This window comes from Cinclus cinclus, chromosome 1 (assembly GCF_963662255.1).
Source record: "Cinclus cinclus chromosome 1, bCinCin1.1, whole genome shotgun sequence".
In the NCBI taxonomy this organism is placed as follows: domain Eukaryota; kingdom Metazoa; phylum Chordata; class Aves; order Passeriformes; family Cinclidae; genus Cinclus; species Cinclus cinclus.
This window is the reverse complement of record NC_085046.1, coordinates 88,231,094-88,245,277: the sequence shown is the minus strand read 5'-3', so window position 1 is coordinate 88,245,277 and position 14,184 is coordinate 88,231,094. Positions and strand designations below refer to the sequence as shown.

General features: G+C 42.1%; 1 protein-coding gene across 1 annotated transcript in view; it reads right to left on the bottom strand.

Moving 5' to 3' along the window:
- Positions 1-7,288: 7,288 nt before the first annotated feature.
- LOC134048402 (poly(rC)-binding protein 3-like) overlaps positions 7,289-14,184 on the bottom strand; it is a 47,915-nt gene continuing 41,019 nt past the window's right edge. The window contains exons 11-12 of the mRNA XM_062500145.1: positions 13,392-13,561; positions 7,289-7,637 (exon numbers count right to left, since the gene is read on the bottom strand). Coding sequence (XP_062356129.1) covers positions 7,289-7,637; positions 13,392-13,561 — 519 coding nt within the window. The remainder of the gene's footprint in view (positions 7,638-13,391; positions 13,562-14,184) is intronic.

The window sequence follows — 14,184 nt, the reverse complement described above, 5'->3', positions numbered from 1 at the left end:
AGTTCAGCTGTTTTAGTCCAGTTGTCCTCATCTTTAGGGGTATCTTGCAGTAAGAAGCTAAAGGCAGTGAGTTTAGTTACAGTTCAGGGATCTTGAACATTCAAATCCAAACCAGTGCAGCGTATTGTTACTAGGAATAAATAGATGGCAGGAATAAACACTGGATCACTCATCATTCTACTTGTTCTCCTTGCATAACTTGTTGGAAGAGCAAAGATGGACCAGCCAGGGGATGTGTGCATTGCTGGGGAAGTGACAGCATCCATCCCTCTTGGTTGCGTCTACCTTAGGAGGTGGTGTTCTTTTCCTTGGAGGAATCTCACAGATCTCCAAATAGTGTTGTATCCAAGTTTTTTACAGCTTCCTGCATACAACTGTACCTTTCTTCAATATTTGAAACAACGCTTTAAGAGAGCTTTGTGAAGTTGTTGATAGTGACTTTATCCCTTGTGACCACTGCCATGCATGTGCTTTTGGGTCAAGAGGGCAAGAAATCATCCTGCTTTTTAGCAGTGAAAGTAGCATGGCTATAAGGGAGAAGAGGGAAGTATCCTAACCTCATTTAGTAGTCATGCTAATTTATTAAGGGAAGTAGTCTCCTGTATCTTAGAAAAACATAGGGATAATTAGTTTGTAATCTTAAGTATGTCTTCAGGTTTGGAAGACAATTTTATGTACTTCTGATGAGCTACTCAGCTAGATTATTAACCTGAGGAAATTACTGTTTTTAAAAATATGTACTTCCTTAATTTCTTTCTCACTTCTTAACTTCCTTGAATTCTGTTTTTTAATGATAAAGATTAAATTAATTCTAATAACTAGCTCTGTCAATAGCCACTATTCAAAATGAATTTTTAATTTTAATTTAGGAAGACTATTTTAAATCTTTGATCTCCAGGACTTGTAGAAAACTGAAGTATCTGAGTTAGGGAGGAAGACATCTGTAATCTTTATTTACTCATATAATAATGGAAAGTGTTGTCCAAACTTAAGAATTGTGGGATTTCATGCCACCAGAAAGTAGTTGATATTCCTGAGTTCGATGGTTTTGGAGCTGGTAAGTGACTTCCAGGGACAGAACATGTGTGCCTGCATGTTTGAAATGGAATTCCAGGGAGCAGCTCCACAGGGAGCAGCTCGCCACAGCTACAGCTCCTGGCAGTGAGCTCTCCTCTGGCAAGGCAGGCAGTGGCAAATGGTAATTGCTGTGCTAACTTCTCTCCTGCCCTTGAAGAAATAAGCTGCTGCTGTCATGCCTTAGATCTGCATTTGGTACAAAGGAGTCCAAAAGTGACCATGCAAAACAACAAATAACAACAAACCACTGTTCTCATTTGCTAACATGATTATTTTTTCTCTATGACAGCATTTAATTTTAAAACTTGCTCCAAATTGCAAATACTTGCTCCAAATTGCAAGAACATTAGCTTTGGCCAGGCCCCCTGCCAATAAATTCAGTTTGAGGAGAAACAGATTTTGCTTATTAAATTCCACTATAATTAGATTCTGCATTTTATAATCTTAAAAACAGTGAGCTAGAAATTATAAAAGCCGTATTACTAAAATATTTTCAGCACTTAAAAATACTTTTTTCTTATAATCCATAAAGATTGCCCTAGAAAATCAGACATTCAGCCTGCATGAATCATGTAGCTGTCATTAGAAACCAGTGTGAGTATGTAATGTTACAGAAATTCCCTTTTGCTAGGTACCATCAAATGACTGTGACTAATTTAAGTTACTGTTGTAAGACACATGGCAGTCTGTAGGACACTTATTGATGGAGAAAATGATTTAATCAACATCACTTCATTCCTTCCTGGAACCAAGGGATTAAGTACACTTCAGTGCCAAGAAGGGCAGTGTGTACTTACATCCCTAGAAAGTGTTGCTTGGGCCAAGAAATAGAAATTTCAGGTGTGAAGCAGTTTTTCATTTGATTCATTTGATCTGTTCATCAGTTCAGTTAGAATTATCCTGGCCCAATAGCCGGGAAAACAAATGTGAGCAGTTCCTTTGTGTAGACATCTAAACCAGGTCTTTCTTCCAAAAATACAGTGGAGGCACTAATGCCTTGCACCATTGGTGGCTGCAGAAGTTACAGGGGATAGAAGAGATCTCTGTTCAAGTCCCTCCTTTTGATGCTGTCCTTTGAACGCACACTTAGTGTCAGTCAGTTGAGGAGCCTGATAATGAGTCTTTCCTGAAGAAGCTGTGCCACTGTTGAACCACTGGATCAGTGAGCACTGTGATTTCTAGGTAATCATGACACTCCTTCCAGATGGGGAAGGTCCTGTCCCAAGAATACAAACAGTGCTGAAATACATTCAGCTGATATCAAGGCTGTGGAAGAAGTTGGATTTTCAGACTGTCTTCTGAAACAACAAACAGCATCTTGCCTGTGCAGCCTTCTGAGGCTGAAGCACTTCCCAGGTGTCTCTATGTATGGCACCAGTGAGACTGTGCTGCTTGCTAGGAACTTGACAGGCACAAATGTGAACCTTGGAGCCCACAGATGCCCTCTGGCTAGGCCTGAGAACAGAAAGCGCTCTGTGTATTAGCAGAGGACTAACTTTGTTTATTTTCCTTCTGGTTCCAGCTAGCATTCATGCTGCTAATGTTTTTTTCACTTGAGAAACACAACAGAGCTGCTTGAATTCATTTGAGATGTTTCCAGAAACCTAATTCCAATTTGCTGACGCAAAAGCTGCGGAACTTGTGCTGTCTTTCATCTGGAAACTCACATTTGTGTGGGCAGTGACCTTTTCACAGCGAGTGTATGCTTCCTCTTATCTACCTTTGGGCATGAGTGGTTTACTTTTCTGTCTCGGTTACTTCTTTATCCTTTTTTTTTGTTGTTCCTTTTTTTCTTTGCCACCTTGTCTTTTGTTTGTCTGTTTTGTATAGTAAAGCTATTAGGAGTTTTTTCTTGCCATTCAGGAATATTTTCCAACTAAAATAATGAAATTAAAATAAGCCTAGATTTTATCACATTTCTGCCTGCATTTTTGCAAAAACCCTCTCAGAAGAGTTCCTTCATTGTCCATGTGTCTTTATTTTACCTCTCCTCATTCCTCACACAAACATGCCCCTGCATTAGTTTGTTTAAATCTTTCAGTTCTGCAAGGCATGCATGAATTATTAATGTGAAAGATACTATACACCCCAGAGCTGCTGCTGTCCTTTGCCTGGCAGCTTTACTGGGAGACCAAAGCTTTGACCTACTTAGTGTTGAGCTGCAATAATGTTCTTTTTTTTTTTTTTTTTAATTTTTTTTTCATTTGCAGTAGCCAGGCTAGCCATAGAAATAGCCTTTGCAGTTGAAGGAATGAAGACTTAAGAAGGTCTCTGCTGTGAAAGCAGCTTCCTCTCTCAAGAATGAGAGGTTAAATACATTTTAAGTAATAAAAATATATTAAGTAATAATAACACAGAATTTTATCAAATTAGTATTGCAATCTACAATTTTTCTAAGGGTTGGAATAGCTAATTATCAACATTGAGTAAGGCCTCCTGGGTGCTGGGGTGCAGCGAGCTATTCTGTAATGTCCCTTGGCACCCTTCATCATGAGGGGTTGTTCTATGGCTGCATCTGTATTGAGAAAGCTGTTGATTTCTACAGATCTCCAAGTCTGCTGCACATCCTGGTCATGCCTGGGTTCCAGGCTCAGACTCGAGAGCTGTCTGTATCCTGGAGACCACGGAGAATAATTGTGATATGCCCCAAAAGCTCAGTGGGGGCAGGGAGGGGAAGGAGGAGGACCCCAAGCTAAATCCCTGAAGGCAGGTAGAGACCTTTAACAGAGTAGGGAGATGGAGGCTGTACAGTCAGTCTTGTGTCATTAATGATGCTACTCTTGCACTGCCAAGAAGCTGCTTTCTCATGAGGCCAGAGCAGTACCTGTGACAGTACTGCCAGTGCCCTAAGGCAGTGGCTGGAACACAGCCAGGGGTGCTGTAATGCAGCAACAGCTCGGGGCCAGCCCCGTGTTTTGCCTGTGTGTGAAGAGAGAACTCGAGGCTGTGAGTGCAGTGCTTCAGCAGATCCTAAGGAGGGTTTGAACAGCTGGAGCAGAGTGTCAGGGCAGGAGAAGACAGCTCCTGGGCCTGCTCGGCTCTCCGTTCCCCCTCCTACTGCATATTGCCATGCTCCTCCCTGCTGCCGGGCTGGCTCCTGGCAGGGTGGAAGGAGCTGACTAGAAGCCTTGCCACTGGGCAGTGCTGCTGGGAATGGGGAAGTATAAAGGGCCTTAGCAATACAGCACTCAGCATCCAAGTTCATTCTTTTGTTCCTGTTTTTCTTACCCCAGTATCTGATCTATAGATCAGTCTGGGAAAGACCAGGCATACAAATCAGTGGCTGCTTGTAACATGAAGCCAAATTTGTCTTTTCTGTGTGGTGTAAGAAGTTCTCAACGAGCAGCTTCGTTAAAAACCAAATCAAGTTTTATAGAAATACTGCTTACTCTACTAATTGCACAATTTGGCTCCCTCTAGCCCTGAAGAGACTCATCATCCCTGACAATGGGCTAACATCCTTACTAAGGTTGCCAGTCTTGCATAGATGTTACACTTTCCCAATGAGCACTGGGACCTTAAGCGTGATGATATGAAACCTTTAATCATTAATTGAAAACAAGCAATTTGTCTGTGATCTTAGTTTGACAATCCATAAAATAGTGCTTCTTCAATGACAAGTTAGCAAATCGGTTACAAAGAACAAAGTTTAAACAACACAACAGTTGTATGCACAAAGCTACCACGTCTTTTTTTTGTTTTTTAATCAGGAAAAAATTTATTTATAAAAACGTCTCATTTAACTTACTGTCGAGTCTCTAGCTGAATACAGTGGTTTAGAACACTAACGGCCCATGCTTTTATACAGATTAGCCAAAGCATGAACATCAATGAAAATTAACCCCCAAAAATAACTTGTCTTTGCTTTATGTTATGAGCCACAACAGTGTTAAAACTGGAACAGTAATGAAAGCAACACAAGAGTTAGGAAGCACAGTTGCTTAAAGAATAAAGGAAGTGTTTTCTTTTGATGTCTCAGAATAATAAGAAAGTTAGAAATGGCAGAAATTCCTCTGTAGATTAGTCCATAGAAAGCATTGTCTCATGGGGCTTTGGAAAAGTCCTGTCTGGTGGCTAATGCACTAGGGCATGATGAGATACATTACAGAGCCCCCAGGCCAGTAACTTCTGAAGTCAGCCTAAAATGTAGGAACAAAAATGAGGAAAAGAAAAGGAAAAAAAAAAGGAAACAAAAAAAAAAAAAGGAAAAAAAAAATCTTCTCACTATTAAAAAATACCACTTGAGTACAACCAGCATAGAACAGCATTTCAGTGCACGCAAGTTTTCTCACACAGAGGTTGGTATTTTGTTTGTTTGGTTGTTTTTTTTTCCCTTAAATGTCAATTACTGAAACAGTTACAGAACAATTAGTCCAGAAAATAGTCCAGAACAATTTTACAGCAGTTTTCTAGAGCTTTTAAATAGCTGTGGTACCTTGACATTATTCCCAGTTTCTTCCTTCATTATATGCAAGAAAAAAAGAAAAATAAAAAGAGGAAAAAAAAAAGAAATGAAGCCACAAGCAAACAAAAGAAACACAAAACCAAAAAAAAACCCAAAAAAAAACCAACCAAAAACCCCATTCGGATAAGTGAAAATTGTAACAATGGCAGTTCTACAAATGGATACAGTGACAAAACTTAGTGCAAAGGTGCTAAGGTGAAGAAAAGCCCACAGAATACAGAAATGACACAAAATACTGAGATAGTACTTAGCCCTATACAATAACACACTTTGAAATACCATGTTTTAAAAAGTATTGCATTTGCATTGTCTTTTTAGTTTATATTAAAATGCACTGAATACAGTTCAATTGTTAAAGCTTTGTGTCCAAGGAGTGCAGAGTGGATGAACATGGCAGGCTTATGGGACTGGATTTGGAAGTGGTGAGGAAAACAATATTGCATTACGGAGTTATGCAACAGAAATTAAAAAGAAGGTGGATGGACAAACATAAAATGCAGTTAAGAACTAGTTCCAACAGCTAGCAACCAGCCACTCCATTTCCCAGCTCTCTTGGCTTTGGCTGACATGACCTGTCTCATTTTAGTTAATCTGAACATCCTGAAGTGCTTGGTAAAGGGATAGGATCTGTCCAGGCAGCAGCCTTTGAATGACCTCTAAAATGCTGCATGTTTTTCATGATTGCCATACAGCCTGACTGCATGATTATTGGTGAGTTAAACAGGGATGTATTTTGTACAGAAACCTAACGAGGAGTGGTCATTTTGGCTGAATAAAATAGACACGAGAGGAAATACCAGATAGTGACAGCATCTGGTTTGTACTTGGTCTGAAGTACTTACAGAAATAAGTACTGTGTCGGTATATGTAAAACATCCGAGTGCAAAAGGAGAAGCCTGCACTCTCTGTCTTTCCCTCTCTCTCCCTAAAGCAGAGATCTTAAAATTACGTTTTCCCAAAGCAGAGAAAAATGGTTGCACCGTTTAAAAGAATCACATGGAAAGGCACAGGTGCCTGGTGTTTTCTCCTTACTGTTTTACAGTCCTTTTAATTTAGCAGTTCCTCAGACCAGAAGGATTTGTTGTATGCAAGAAGTACCTGAAGTTTGTACCTACTAACCTCCATCTCCTGCTCATGGGCAGATTTTGGGACAGGGAAATGGGACGGGTCTCCAGGCCTTTTGGGAGCAGCAGAATGGCTGAGTGGGCCAGCAGCACTTCACAGGGCATTGCAGGGTCACTAGTGATCATCAGAAGTGCTGGATTTGCACATTCTAGCAATAGAAGAAATACACCAAAGATGCCAGTTTGCCGTAAGGAATTGTTCTGTAGTTGGAGGGATCCCTGCAAATCTGAGTGTATTTTTATGCTGGGCAGTGTTGCTGGAGCAGGACCCGGCTGTCACCATTTTGCCCAATTTACATTTTTTCCTTCTCTTCACTGTATCTCCCTTGAAGGGCTGGAGGCAGCCCTGCCTTGCTGAGGGGCTGCCGAGGACCAGCCGTGGCCAAGCCAAGCCTGTGTCCAGGGAGAAAGAGCCCGGGCTGGCACCTGCTGGCTGTTGGAACTAGTTGGTAGGTGGTGCCTGGTGTTAGGTGTTATGGAGAGCGGAAGGCGACTTGAGTCTGCAACAGTTAACGCTAGCAATTGAACAGAAAATAAAAGATGCCGTATTGTTTCCTTGATAACTAGGATCTACCACAGACTCTTGGCAGAGCTGGCAAAGCTTGCATTGTGTCTCATCCCTTCAATATGGAGCAAACTTCTGGCGGTCAGATTTCTTAACCCCGCTCGTCGAAGGAATTTTGGCAGTGTAAGCGGACAAACTCCCCGTGGCCCCCGCGGCGGCCGCGGCATTTAGTGCCAGCAGTGGGACAGTTTTCATGCCAAGCAGACTGGAGACAGGAACGGCATAGTGGGTGGTTGGCAGAGTTGGTAGGGGAGGGGGGGTACTGACGGTAGCGGCGGAGGCGGCCGCCAGCACGGCCATGGAGGTGGGGGTGGAGGTAGGGGTGGCAGACTGAGAGAGGTTCATGTTGAGGTCAACAGGGGTCGTGACGGAAGCGGTCTGGGTGCTGACTTTAGCCATCTCTAAGCTGCAAACGAAGAGAGGAAGAGGAACAAACAGGTTGGGAGGGTTCAGCCAGGGTGGTGGGGCCAGGAGGAGGAGGAGGTACAGAGGGAGGGAAGGAGGGAGGGAAGGACAGCAACCACGAAAGGGCAGGATCCAGGATTAGATCGGTGGACAAGGGGGACAGACGAGTGGGAGGGAGAAGGGGGAGAAAGAGAAAAAAAGGGAAAATGAGGGTCAAAGGAGGAACATGTTATGTGTTAAAGAAGAGAAATAACAAAAGGGTTTTCCATGATTTGATGGGGAAAACATTACTGAGACTCTAAAGTTCTTTCAGAACAGAAAACAAAAAAGAAAAAGGAAGAGGTATGGGGGTGTTGCTAGTTCATTTTACATATGAAAAAGAAAAAGAAATCTAAGGAATGCAGGTAATGGCAAAAAGATGGAAAAAACAAAACTTAAAAGAAAACTTAAAATAACTATGAAGTTTACTCCCCAGCACTGATATGGTGAATTTTGCTTTTCAAAATTAGGGTATTTCTGAAAGGGGGACGCGGGGGGTTTTGGTAATTTTTTTCAATTTGTCAGTTTTTGTGACATAAAGAGTATTCTTTGTCATTTTGCTAGGATGAGAGGAGATTGAGCAACAATGTGTTGCTCCCATTTAAGGCATAAAATTTTGATTGTTTTGGTTTTTTTGTTTTTTAAGCAAGTTATTAATTTCATTCACTGTGAGGTCAATGTGCATTTTTCATATAAAACAAACCAGATTAGCCAGTGTGTTCGCTTTGGTTTGTACTTTCCCCAGACTTTTTTTCATATCACAACAAAATATTTATGCAATCTAATTATAAGTAAATTAGTAAAAAGGAACACTGAAGAACACCTCAGCTTGCACAGCAGTGGTATCCTTCCTGAGCTTGCGCAGTGGTTACAGTGAACATGACAAAGCTTTCCAGCTGACAGACAAGGTACTACATGGATACAACAGACACATCCTCAAACAGACCCCGCCAGCACCAGCAACTATGAGACTGACCCAACCTCTGAGCTCAGGGCAGTGATGGCTCTTGGGAGGGTGTAGGAATCAAACCACCTTCACTTTAATTTAAGTCCACCCATCAGCAGGCAAGATGAGTTTGGCCCACATACTCCTGCTTTTCTGTACATTTTCAGACATTAAAATACAGTAATTCCAAGGACACCTTTTATTTTGCAAGGCAAAATGTTTGCCTAGGTAAATCCTTTCTTTGCCCATTTGCTTGTTGCAGCTTGTGCACTGGCTTTTGGGTTGGCAGATAACACAAATACTAATTTCAGGACGCTTTTTGCAGGTGAGCTGTGGCAGCCTAGCATAGAAATAGGACTATGGGTTAGAAAACCTTTGCTAGCTACAGTCATATGTGTATTCCTAGTAAGTTTGGGGTTGTCTTTTCGGAAATTACTAACTTATCAGGCTTCTGGGCTTTCTCCTGAGGTGAGCTGAGGAGCTGTAGCAGCTCCTTACTTTCAGAGTGAAGTGCCAGCAAGCTGCTGGCTGGCCATGCATAGGACTTGGTGCTTTCTTTCTACACTCCATCAGGCCCAGTAAAGCTTCCCAGCACATGGTTTGTGCTGGTCCCTGTTGGGGACTGGGTGAGCAGGCTTGGAGAGCAGCTGTAGCCAGGCTGCAGGCTGGGAAGGAAACATGGTCACCCACACAGGGCTTGGAAAAGCCTCTCTATTCCTCACCTTAGACATATTTTTGAGTGCAACAGACCCATGGCCGTTCATTGCCAGAGAAAGGCAATGCCTGCCTCGTGCAAGGATGCAAGGATCAACCAGCGCTACGTAGGGAATGGAGAGGCTGGGCTAGAGCTTCCCAGAGCACTGCTGCTGATGGCGAGTCTGAATGACACCTGAAGCGGGTCTGAGCTGGGGAGAGGAGTGTGGAGGAGAGAGGGAAATGCTTGAGCACTGAGCTTCTCTCTTCTCCACAAAGGAAAGAGGGCTCTTGGAGCATAAACACCTCAGCCCCTTTTGCTGGGAAGCTGGAAGGAGCGCCATCTTCTGTGAGGAGCTGGGAGGGAAGGAGGGTGAGTGCATTAAACTCAGCCTCCTTTGAAGGAAGTGAAGTTTTGATTTTCCTGCCCCAAAGTCTTTATCTGCCCCCATGGATGATCAACTCCTAGCTTTTCTAAGCAGAGAGAAGTGCACCCTTGTGCTGTTGGTCGTGCTACTCGCCATCTACTCACACAGAGGGGTTTATGTCAAGACCACTGAATCAGAGACTGCAACTCCACTGTACATCCTTGACTTGTGGGTGTAGGAGCTACATGTGATACCTTAGTATGTTTTGAAAAACTCAGTTTATACAGTTGGATTTTTTAGTATTACTCAGTATTATTCTGGGAGGGAGGCCCATAGAAAGGTAGGGCAGGACTCAGTGTTTCAGTGATTCCAAATTTGTCTACTGTACACTTAAAAAAAAAAGTCCTTACTGATATGGGGGGGGGGGGGGGGGGGTGGAGGAGGGAGGGGTGCAGTGTATGAGCCTAAGCTTTTTCCTGCATCAGCATGGAGAGCAGATCCCACAGGCCAAAAGGCTGGTGTTGATAGCAGCCATTCCAATTCCCTCTCTCTGGTTTACTCTCACAGGTATGACTGTAGTATAATTTGCCCTGTTTCCCGTTTATTACTGGTGGCAACACAAAAACTGGGAGTTCATCAGGTTAGCTATCAGCTGTCCTATGGCAGTGGCAGTTTCCCAAACCAACTGTGGATGCAGCACATTGCATCTGAAAGCGGCTGAGGCATACTTCATACAAAACTTCACAGTGACAATTTTACGCTGTCCCTTTGCAGGCCTGCACCTTCTGAATACATACACTGAAGGCCAGCCACATCCTGCATTAAAACTGGTGAAGGGAGCAGGTAGGGCTTTGGCAGTCCTGTTGGGTCTGTGAATGAACCTCTCACAAAAAAATACCGTCAGAAAACTGCCCTTCAACAAGGAGCAAGTGCTGCTGGCTAAATTCATTTATAATCCAAAGTCAGATATTACACAGGAAAACTAAAATGCAGTTCAACCTTAATAAAAGCAAGAAGATGAAACTGGGTAATGAAAATCTAGTTACTACAGTTAAAGAGGCAGAAGGCTTTACAGGAAAAAAGACATTTCTACTGCAAACAAGCTAAGACACACTCTATTTGTACAGAGGCCAGCGCTCGGGTAAGCAATACAGAATCAGACCAATACTTTATGAAGATTTAAATCTCTGTCTTGATATTATATCAATATATTTATATATCTATAATTTAGAATATACTATGTACATATCCAACACCAGATTGCAATAAAATTCTTAAAGCAAGGTGATAAATTATTCTATAGATAGCAACTTTGGTTGGAGGATAGCTTGAAGATACACACAGTATGTTTCAGGATAGATAATTTTGGTTTTTTACATCTTACGTTGCTGAAAGACATTAGTTTATGCAGAAATTACTGGACCTGGAAACCAATTCCCATGAACAATAGATCTTGTAGGGGAGAAAAAGATCTACCTTGTGCTGAATGCTTATACGGCTGTTATTTCTTGTAATTATTATATTCACATACCACACTACACTTTGGGCAGTCTAGGTGCTGTAATCATCTCTTCCCCAAAGCTGTTTTATGCCACCGTCTTTAAAAGAGATGGCATCACTTGTGGCAGGTTTAGGAGGTGGCTCCCAGCACATGGAGGCAGCAGCAGCAGCAGCCTGGCTCTGCACCTCTGTCCTACCCCAGCACCTAAACCTCACTAGAGCAAACCTCCCACCTGCCTCACAGCTTCTCAGTCTTCCTCCAGTGCGACTGAACTCGTACTGCTGCTGTGGTGGCACCTGGCTGGACAGCATTGTCTCATGTGAAAGGAGACGTCTGGAACAGTGTCATTTTTTTTTTTTTAAATGAAAAAGTTACCTTAATTGCCTATGTTACCTTACAACTTAATTTATTACACATTAAGAGTCTTCATTTACAAATGAAGTCACTTCATCTAAATACAGTTCCAACACAAGGTACATAATAATATATGATGATTTATTGTAGATGAAGGTAACAGATGACTTCTATCTAGAAATTTAACAGGAACAAAATACTTTGTTTCTGGTTTTACAGGGTATAGATAGAGATCCGTGGTATATGACTGCTGAGGAGTTTTCTTCTTTGCGAAAGCATGTTAAAAGAAGACCTCATATAGATCCCATTCCACCACAAGAATCATTAAACAGTAATCAACAGAAGTGTGAGAGTTCACAGACTTTTCTAAAGTGAGTCAAACAGTTTTGTTCACTAGAGTTTCTGTCTCTGGTGAGCAGCTCACTGCAACTCCATTAATAAGTGCGTTATTTTATTTGCATGCTTTAGCTGTCTTCAAGATCCTAAATTGTTATCTTCTGAGATCCAGATGCATGCCATATGGTGTTTGTGCAACTAAAAATGAAGGGGTCTATTCTCGTCTCGATGTGTGGGGAATCCCTGAACACCAAGAGAAGAACATATCCTTAAGGGTTAAAGGAGGGAACACATTTTTATTTGATTACAGGGCTTACGGACGTGACTTACATTTGCTACAAAGAATATAATTCAAAAGAGCTGTAGGTTGCTTTAAGATTCTGGAAATGGTTTATCTTAGTTTTCACAGTGCCATCCCTATATATATCTTTCCCTAGGAAGCTGCTTTCAGACTAAATTATAAAAAGCAGTATTTTGGTCTGCTATAACACAGAGCTGCAAAAACATCCTGTTCCTCCACTCCAACCATTGCAGTGGTGCTCTACAAAACTGGGATGGAGGGGAGGCTGGACCACAGGAAGCTGTAGACCTGCTGTGACTGCAACTCCCACATAAATCACATACTTTGTACTACCTTAACAGCAAACATAGTTAAACACAAAGCTTGATTCATATCACAGTATTTTTTCTTTTTTTTTTTTTTGGGGGGGGGAGGGGGAAGAAAATAAAAGAAAAAAGCACCATAAAATACATAGCTACTCCCCCTCCCCCACCACATATTTGCCTCAGTCCAGCAATTATAAGTAGATCTATGAGACAGCACTATATCCATTGCACTTTCTTCTCCACGTAATTGCAAATAAAAGTGGGATCAATTTTGGTATTCTTCTAAATAATCATATAAAAACTGTTAAGAGAACTAAGCCATCACCATGGCAGCTAAACAGCCAGTGCTTTCATTAATTCTGGGACCAGGAAGTGGAGAAGCAGATAGTCTCACCCTGACTCATTAGGGAATGCTTCTTACAGATTTGTTGTGCTGTCTCTGAAGAAGCAAATCCTGTGCCTCTTCAGCAACCTAATGTCAGTTTATCAACTCTTAGTGACAATTTCCACCTGGTAAATTAAATCTATTTTGCAGTCTGTTTCACTATAATTGCTATTCAGGACAGTAAAATGGATCTGTGAAAAGTATTTTCCTCTAAACAATTCATGATTGTAATTTAATTTAACTTATCCACTGATATTTTAGGTGGATGCTAATATGAATATTCAGATTTTGTGGCTTTTGTCATTCAACATGTACCCGGAATCACACTGGATTAAGCTCCTTTCCATATAAACCAACAGCAAACACAGGTTCTAATGACACAGCCTTTACAAACCATTAGGAATTGAGTAATACTATGCAAAATGGACACTGCAAAGCAACTTTCTGGATCTACCCAGGACAGACATTTGCTGGAGAGCAGACAGAGCAATCTCGCAGAAGCATGATCACTTACAAAGCCAACTTACCTTGCATTAATGAGGTACTGTGCTAAGCTGATGTTTGCAGGGGATCCTGTGATTGTAACTTGCCGTTCTGCGGAGCCTTCTGTGGCATTAGCAATCTTGATCTGCGCTCCTGACATCTGCCTGATTTCATTTATCTTACTGCCTTGTCTGCCAATAATGCAGCCTATTAACTGGAGCGGGACAAAGACTGAGATTAGTGCCACAGACACAAGCAAAAACCACTTAACTGCAATCTGTAGTATTGCTAAAACATGGTTATGAGCAGCTCAGTAGCAAACAAAAAGATTTTTGCTCTGCTGTTTGGAAGGAATCTTTAGTGCAGTCTACTAGCTCTATGGTCATATGCCTCTAGATCCAGTTTTGCTGCTACATGGTTAAGTCAGTATCTTGTTTCTGGTATTTCAAGACTGTTTCACTGTCTCCCATGGTAGAAAATGACAACGCGCTGTGATGTTGAGAAAACCAAACCACAGCCCCGCCTGACTTTCCAGGGGCAGCAGCAAGCCAAGAGCAGGAGCTGGAAGTCAGGCTGACCATCCACAGCTGCTGTGCATGGCTCAGCACCTTTCCAGAGCACTGACAGCCCTACACCTCCCTGGGTACACATGATTCTTGCTTGGCCAGGTAATGTGCATTAAAGTCAGTGGGATTTACAGCTCTCTGACTGCAGGCAGAAGCAGGCATCGGAAGAGACTGAAATTCGTCTGCCTTCCTTTACAGAAACTTACCCAAACTCTTGTGAATAGAACTGAGCCTGAGCTGTATGGGTGTGCATGTGTGTCCCAGGGTGTTG